The 8,736-nt window shown below is 43.1% G+C and overlaps 1 protein-coding gene across 17 annotated transcripts in view; it reads left to right on the forward strand.

Annotated features, from left to right (window-relative positions):
• zmiz1a (zinc finger, MIZ-type containing 1a) overlaps positions 1–7,567 on the forward strand; it is a 527,531-nt gene extending 519,964 nt beyond the window's left edge. For 16 of the 17 annotated variants that reach the window (XM_085970560.1, XM_085970554.1, XM_085970546.1 and 13 more), the window contains one exon: positions 3,689–7,567. In XM_085970560.1, the coding sequence (XP_085826686.1) occupies positions 3,689–3,796 (108 nt within the window). In that variant the 3' untranslated portion in view covers positions 3,797–7,567. Of the gene's footprint in view, positions 1–2,786; positions 3,668–3,688 lie in introns of those variants that run through there. The other variant, XM_085970552.1, reaches the window with a different exon arrangement.
• The last annotated feature ends 1,169 nt before the right edge of the window (positions 7,568–8,736 follow it).

The following is an 8,736-nucleotide window of genomic DNA, read 5'->3' on the forward strand; positions in this document are numbered from 1 at the left end:
AATTACCGGACACACCCCCCACCCCACCCAAGGAAAAACTCTCCTACACAATAAAATGCGATCGCTGACATAAGACAACTACTAGGCACTTGGTCTAAGCGTTAAACAAAGCTTTAATCAACTGTTTTACAACATGGAGGTCTAGTTGTGTCCTTCATTAGTTCTTGTTAAGAATGTCCTGCGCAAGCTGGGCCCGTGCCCGAGTATTTATACTCTCCCTGGACAGCGCCACCCGTAGGCCGCTCAGTATTATTTCATAAGTCTTTCTTTCATGAATGACTGATTCATGTCAATCCCTGTTCAAGAAAAATGTTACCAACCCCCTCCATATGCGAAATCTCCCTTTCATAAATTGGCTGGCTGCCTGCCTGTACCTCGCTTACCCTTTTCCTCTTCATTTAGTCCCATCAGTCTGGTCTGTTGTCCTCTTTTACCACCTGGTCTGGTCTGGTCGCCTTCACCCCATTTCCCTGCTCTGGTTTCCACCACTGTCGCTTCGGCTGGCCAGAATGTGAAAGCGTGGAAGCTCCAGCCTTAGCTCTTTAAATTCTCCAGGTCGGGAGGACTGGTAAAAGGCTGAGTTCTGATTGGTGCAAAAAGGGGGTGGCTCCCGTCTGATATGAATCTCCTCCGCCCATCGGGAAGCAACCTTCCCCCGGTCCTCCCAGCCCAGGAAGTGACGACAGCAGAAGTTTAAAATTGAGACTGCGCACGTGTTCAAGGAAGGGAGTGGGCTGGCTAAAAGGAGCCAACCAGCTGAACTTTGCCATGATTTGGCCACCCGCACGATTGAGAGTTCCCTTCTGAGGTTGGCCTCGACACTTTGGCCTCCTAACCTATGCTGTAACTGCATTTGATACAGACACTGAGTAAATAAAGTACAGGAAACTCTTTTTTATCCGGCACCGACGGGACCGGCCTGGTACCGGTTTATCAAAAAGTCCGGATTGCAGAGAGGTATAGTTAAAAGGTACGAGAGCTCCGTACACAGCAACAAATCCAGGCTTCCCTGTTGCTTAGCAACAGCTGCAAGAACCCCGGCCACAGACCAAGCGTCCCTGTTGCTTAGCAACAAGTGCAGGAACCCCGGTTACACAGCCACAGATCCAGGAACGGCCACTAATATGAAGAAAAACTTAACCTGAACCTACTCCTGAATTTTGCCGGTTAACCGAGATTTCCGGTTGTTTGGGTGCCGGTAAATCGAGAGTTTCCTGTAATTCCATTTCCCACCACTAACATCCCTCGCATTAATAAGTACAAAAGTTCCCCTCCCCAAAGAACGAGTGTCTGCTTGTAATATTGCGAAAGTAAGTTTAAAAGTGGTTGGAAAACCCGATCATGTTACTGAAACAAACCATTTTGTGCATAGTACAAGTCTTTCAGTTTTAAACTTTACCAGTTTCTTGGTGCATTGGATGAGCTTAAGCCGCAGCTGAATTTCCCAAAGACAACAGGGTAAACTTTCAACTCGATGCCCGGGCGTTAAACTGGCGTTAAGAATTGGCCGCCCATTATAGAAATCGGCCATTTTCACTTCCACAATAGAAATGAAAATTGGGCACATTCTATAATGGGTGGCTGCTTCGCCCCACTGGTTTTACACCCGCGGGGGGGGGGGGGCAAAGTGAAGATCTCGCCCAACAAATCTGCACTGATATATTTACTAAACAGTTGAGTTAACGGTGCAGTGCCCAGTAACAAACATGCCAATTTGAAAGTCACTGCTCGAATTAGTGTTCTCTCTACAATCCATTTCCAAAGTCTCTTTTCCCCCCCCCCCCCCCACATTAATTTGCGATTTGCGTACGTGTATTTGCAACTTGGGACGTTTTACTCCCTTAAAGGCACTTATATAAATGCAAGTTGTTGTTGTCTGAGAAAAGCAGATTCAGAACTATATGACTATTACCCCAAGATGGTGCAAGATCCCATTTATTACTGTTTGTTCCTGCTCATATCAAACCTAAGGACGGGCCATGTAGAGAGAGGACCAGCACCATCGGCAAACAGCGTACAAGCATCTTGATTTCCCCTCCAGTAAAAAGAAAAATATCTGAAATGGATTATGTTGGAAGCGCATATATTCTCAATAAGCAGCCTCTTTTTAACAATCACATAAGGCATGTTTCATTTGTGAGATTGGCAGCTTTAAATTTATTTATGGTAAATGCGCTTAAAAGAGGATTTGTTAAATTGTTTGGAGCAGTTTCTAACTTCAAACATCCTTTTTACAACAAAATGTGACTAAAATATCTCAGTTTGTTCGGATATGATATGAATATATTGGTCATGGTTACTGAGTTACCCAATGTAAATATCTGGCAGTCACAGATTGAGAATTCTTGAACACCACAACACAGAAAGCTCCTGCAAAACAATAGAATTCAGTTTAAATTTATAATCAGCAGTCTCACTTTGATGCAAAGTTTAAAAAAAAACTAATGGTAGGATTAGTTCAGTAGGTTGATGTTTTTAGACAGCACACACACACACAAAGTTAAGCCGTTTGCAGGGTTTGCAATAAATATATTGCACCGTAAATCTGTGAGGAGCTTGAAATAGCTGCTGTTAATAATAAAAAGACAGAAAATGCCTAAAGTTTTGCCAGAGAGCTGCACAAAAAGCAAGCCTGCTTTGGAGCTTTAATGAGCATTCAAACATGAATTTACTAGCATGTACTCAATATTTGAGAGGTTTGGACACGTAACCATATATATGCACTACACCGAAAAAAATTCCCCTCCCACCTCATCAAATTAAAAAATAACATTTTTGTATCATAGGTCACAGAGTAAAAGTCCAGGCAAAACCAGGTCCCGATTATTGCCATTCACCTTTGCACTTCAAGCTCCAATCTGCCTGTTTCTTCACAGCCATCGCTCGCCGTTCTATAATTGGATGGCAGGAGGTCGATGCTTTGCTGCCCATAGTGCCTCCACCCAGTGACAAGGCTCCAAATTGATGAAAGGTAGCCAGTGAAAGAAGTCAACTTTTGTATGTGGTTTCAGCTGATGGGACTCTTGACGGGAGTCGAATGGCCCACTGCTCGAGCCATCAGGCCATCGCGAATAGTCCTTGGATTATGCAGCTCGGTCTACATCTTTGCCCACCCAACAGCTGCCAGATATGCTAACGTGATCAGAATAAATTGCACTCCGCCCCAAAGATTAATGTCCTGTTTTTAAAATGAAAGCATGGGCGAATAATATAAATTCTTAGTGTGTTAATGGGGTATTTTAATAGTGCACCAAATCCTTGCTAACCTGCTGGATTAGCCGTATTACTGTCCTTGACTTGTCAGCCTCATTTGTCCTCCTGTCAGACATACCTTGCAAGCCTTGTTTTTCAGTGAGACGGTTTCACACAATATACGCAATGAGCTCCACAAATTATGGCTTACTCCAGCAAGAATGCTACACTCACCTGCCCGTTGCTGCAGTATGGTGGGAGCAAATTGTTCATTTCTTTTTAAAGCTTAATAAAATGTACTGTGTTGATGACTTTGGTAGAAAGCTACATTAGAAATGTAAGCGTGTACAATGTACAGCCTTGCTATTCCAAGATTATTTGAGTAGTACTTGTTTTAATGTTGTGTTATGACTACGTATTTTATTATTGATGAGAAAGTATTGTACCTGAGGGTTAGACTTGATGACATTGAATGTTTGTCTTTGGTTCCTTACAGCTCATTCCAGAATTCACAAATCCAGATGAGCTCCTGTCCTACCTTGGCCCTCCTGACTTGCCCAGCAATAGCAACGATGACCTTCTCTCTCTTTTTGAAACCAACTGAAAGCCCATCCCTTCACACGTCCTCACCATGTAGCCGCACAAGAAGTCAAAACACCTTTTTCTGCAAGAGCTCATACACTAGATGAAATGGTGCACTCCAGGCTCCTCTTCCTTCCGAGATGGTCTTCTTGCACACTTGCATTGACTGGAAGCAAATGTGGGCGGGAGGGGAGGGGAGGGGGCGTGGGGGGGGAGGAGGAAGCTTGGTAGGTGGCGCTGCAGGTTCACTGAAAACATCACTCATGATCATTAAAAATACCTTGTAGCTTTTATCAAATCAGTTTCGTGAACAAATAGGAATAGTTCCATTGTGTCAAGTGTCCGGGCGCTAAATTTGAGAAAATAACCAGGAAGAGTGGGAAGAATTGCCCTTGTAGGCCAGTCCCCACCATGCTCTCCTCCACCTGCACCCACCCCCCTCCCTATCTCCCATCCAATACACCAGAAACCGAGCTCCTCCACACAGCAGCTCCTATGAGAATAGCAGAAGATGGACTAACAGGAGGGACGGACGTAAAACGTATTTAGGTCAGAATGCAACTAGAAAGCACAACGAGGCTGACCTGAACGTCAAATTGGGAATACATGTACAAAAACAGTGAAGGGAAGTTGAGGCTTCCGCACCTGAAGAATCTTCTGTTCGTCGCCTGTTTCAGTACATGGACAGAGATTTTTCCTGTTTGGCTTTTTTATTTCTTTGTTCTGCAATGCAAGGGACTGTTGGTGGCCTGCAAGTTGAATGCAAATATATCCATTCCTTGCAGTGATTTATTGTGAACCGCAGGTGTCTCGCTGGCACGTTCTGCCAAACTCTGCATTCTACCCGTACTGGGAGAATCACCAAAAGATCTCGATGTTTGTGGCTCAGCCTTCTTAAACGCAAAGCTACGTCTCGCCGCTCTTACGATCACCGTGCAGCAGAAGCAGCAATCCTCGGACAGCTTGCTGCAACAGACAGATTGGTGAGCTGGGAAAGACCCACCGCCGGAAGAGCTGGGGACCCTAACAGTCAGTGGCTGAAGGCATCGGCAACATTTTCCTGGTTTGTGTTTTCCCCTTAAAGGCTGTTCCACGTGGTCCTCTCCTTACCCTGCTGTCACTGTGGCAGATCTTCGGCCTGGGGGCCACAACCACTGCTTTGCACCAGTGATGCTTTTCCTTTTGCCACACCGACACCTCGTGACCTGCATGAACACCACATCTCTTCGGTCCGCATTTTACGCTGATGTACCTTTCTCAAACCATGTTTGTACAATAGGGAGGGGAAAAATTACCTGCATGTGTGTGCGACAACCACCTGTGCAGTCCAAACACAGATTGACCGTGTACCGTTTAATATCTCCACCATTGAACTGGATATCCTGCGCCTCCCAAAAACCATGTATATTTTTAATCTGCGACACTAACTGTGCTCCACAATTGCAAGTGCCAGAGGGTTTTCTTGTGTTTCCAGTTACTTTTTATTATGTTTTTTTTTTATTATTGAGCTGATCCATTTTTTTCAATGTACAACAAAATGATCTGAACTAAGCTTGCCACTGGAAGCTTTGGGCAATGCTTTCATCACCAAAGTCACTTTTGTTTCTTTCCCTCCATTTTGCTCCTTCTAGGAGAAGACAAATCTGATCCGTCACTGCTGTATGTGCATAGTCATGTATGTTAGTTACCAGTACTCAGCTGTAGATATTAAAATGAATGGCTATTTGCCTTTGCTAGTAGCAGTATTGAATCTGTAGTCGTCACGTAGAAAGTTGCCAAGTAATTGAATACATTTGAGGTTCTTTTTCCCTGTCTTCAAGTTAAAGGCGATGTTCAGTATGCAAATGGATTATTTTAAAATGCTATTGTAAATACCTTTGTGAATATTTTAGTAATGTCTTTGATAATATTCAACATTTTCCATGATCAGATTGGTTGTCTTTTTCCTGTGGTTTTTAAATCGTGGTCCCGCCTTCAAAGAGGGTTCTTCTACAGAGCAGAGGGGCATTCTCCACTCCTACCCAAAAATAGAATTGGTAAAAATCACAAAATGAGGGTGTTTCCTCCTTTTCTAACCCTCTAAACTCTCAAGTGCGCTCCATTAAGTGGAGGCAAGAACAGGAGCCATTCGTGCAGTACAGTTCACTTCTGTTAAGTGAATGATGTGTTCCACTTGCTGGGAATTTTAGCAGTTTAATAACAAGTTTTGTTACTCAGTTCTTAGCATTCTTTTAATTGTAAGGGAAATTTCTAAATGTAATCTCTCCTACTGCTGTTGCTTTTAAATGTCAAACCCATTTGACAGGAGGTGGGTTATAAACAATGTATAATGTGTATAATTAAAAGGTACCCACTGGCAGGAATTTATAACTGTAAAGTGTGTTAATGGGCAAGGTATACAGAGAGAGGGAAGGAAGGGAAAATGAGTTTAGTATTTTCACTTAACAGAAATATGGGCAGTGTATTTTATCTCTGGACAGGAAAGTTGGATAGTCCATGGGATGTTGGATTACAAAATGTTGACCTGTGTCACATTCTTCTGATTTGGGACCGCAAGGTGGTTGCCGCTACATCAGCTTTAGAGGGTTACATACATCACCAAATCAACAAATTGGCTGTAAGTGTAAGCTGACACTCTGAGGATCACCCCCTTGAGGGAGGGGCGGGGGGTGGGGGGGGGGGGGGGTAGCAGGGCGGGTGTGTTGAGCTGACCTGGCGGCAAGTGGCCATTTTCTGCTCCACTGCTCTAGTCCTGGCTTCTGCTTGTGTGGATATCAGGAGGCTACTTTCTGTAACCCCTTTTTAGTTTCTTCCCATTTTCAAGAGCAGCCGGTCCCTTGGTCTGGCAAGGTACTGGTTCGTAACTGGGAACTTGTTTGTTTGAAACAGCTTCGACAAAACACATAGGATAAGTGAAGAGTATCCGATGACAGACAATGCACTGCCACTGTATTTTTTCCGGAAAAAAGAGTTCTAACATGTTATAATGTTATTTTAAAACAAAAACAAAAATCTGCTGGTGAGACACTGGCATGTTTGGTGTTGATTTTTTTTTAAAGAGCTGTTTCACACGTCTAGTCCCCATGGTTTTATAACAGTCACTGTGGAAGCCTGGCTGGGAAGGAACCTCAGTGATCATTTGGTCCCTGCTCGGACTTTGTAAGGACAAAGCAGACAGACGTACAGACGGATACAATCGTCCATAGCAGGGACTAAGGGACATGTGTACATATGTAAATGACAAAGGGAGACATGTTCAATGTAAAGAGAAGTGCGTTCATTTTCCTCAAATGTGCATTGTCTCAACAAGCTTGCAATCCATCAGAAGTAACTGTGTGGAAAATGAATACTGTTTGTTATCTTTCGTGAAGTCTCAGCATTCATTCACCTCTGTAATATACTCTGATCCTTCAGAAGAAACCTTTGTTTTACCTATGTGTAATATTTAGCTTCAGTGTATTATCTAGTAGATCACCTGCATATTTTTAAGGTGCTACACAAATTAATGAAGAAAATGAGGGGGGGTTAAAAAAAAAGATTGTAACCAAATTCATAGTTTGTACAATTTTTGATATCATGATCATTCAAGAATTCAAAAAGGGTACAATCTCCTGTGTCACATGCAAAAATGGCCATTGTTTTTTTTTCCGTTTGTACATTGTATGTACAATGCAATCATTTCATACTTTAAACTGGTCAGAAAACTAATTGTGATTTTTAGTCTTGCAAACTGTATGTAGTTAGATGATGTGACAACCTAATATTTATCTAATAAATATGTATTCAGATGAAACGGTGTGCCGCTTTTTAATTTTAATTAACGCCAACTAATGAGAGTGCGTCAAAGTTTTGATGCAAGCTGTTTGATTGTCAAAAGTGAAATTCTAATGGACACACACATATCTTCTTTTCTAGCTGAAAATAAGCAGGAGAATAGGGGACGCTGTGTTAGTTCAAACATTGTCCTGGCCAATGTTTATCCCTCAACCAACACCTACAAAAACAGATTAGCTGGTCATTATCATATTGCTACGACGATAGCAAAATACTGCGGATGCTGGAAATCTGAAATAACAACAGAAAACGCTGGAAAAACTCAGCAGGCCAGGCAACATCCGTGGAGAGAGAAACCGAGTCAACGTTTCAGGTCGAAACCCTTCGTCAGGACTGGAAAAAAGCAGGAAATGGGGAATAGATTTTAAAGCAAGTTGGGGGCTGGGAAAAGGGGGAGGGGGTGAAAGAACAAAAGGGAAGGTCAGTGATGGTGTGAATGGCGCTGACAGAATGATGGACAGCTGCCATGTGGGAGGGTAGAAAAAAGGCCAGACGAAAGTGTGGATTAAAAAATAAATAAATAAAAATATATATATGTGATAGGGGCTGAGGTTATGATCTGAAATTGTTGAACTCTATGTTGAGCCCAGGGGGCTGTAGAGTGCCTAATCGAAAGATGAGGTGCTGTTCATCGAGCTTATCATATTGCTGTTTGTGGGAGCTTGCTGTGCGCAATTTGAATGCCACGTTTCCTACATCACAACACTTGATTACACTTCAAATGTACTTCATTGGTTGTAAAGCACTTTGGGGTGTCCTGAGGTCGTGAAAGGCGCTATATAAATGCAAGTCTTTTTTCTTCACTCCTGGAATCTGGGTTTGAATCTAAGCCAGGTTGATGGGATGAAGACCTCTTCACTCTGGCTGTAAGGAGAGTCTCCTCTCTGGCGGCTGTAACGGCGGTAACACCCCATGGTAGGACCACAGCACCAAGAAGACCATAATTCACCACAAACTGGCACTGATTTGTTAATCCCGCTCAAAGGAGATAACGAGAATTGGGATAGCTGGGACGGGTGAATGTAATGCCACAGTGGACCAGTTGAGGGTGTAAGCTGTAATGCAGATTATTTTGATAGTGCAGAGTGAGATTGATGCTGCCATTGGATGCAAAAGGTAAAAAAATGT

The sequence above is a fragment of the Somniosus microcephalus genome, chromosome 29, assembly GCF_052327205.1.
Source record: "Somniosus microcephalus isolate GS21.2 chromosome 29, FLI_Smic_1.0, whole genome shotgun sequence".
Classification (NCBI taxonomy): Eukaryota; Metazoa; Chordata; class Chondrichthyes; order Squaliformes; family Somniosidae; genus Somniosus; species Somniosus microcephalus.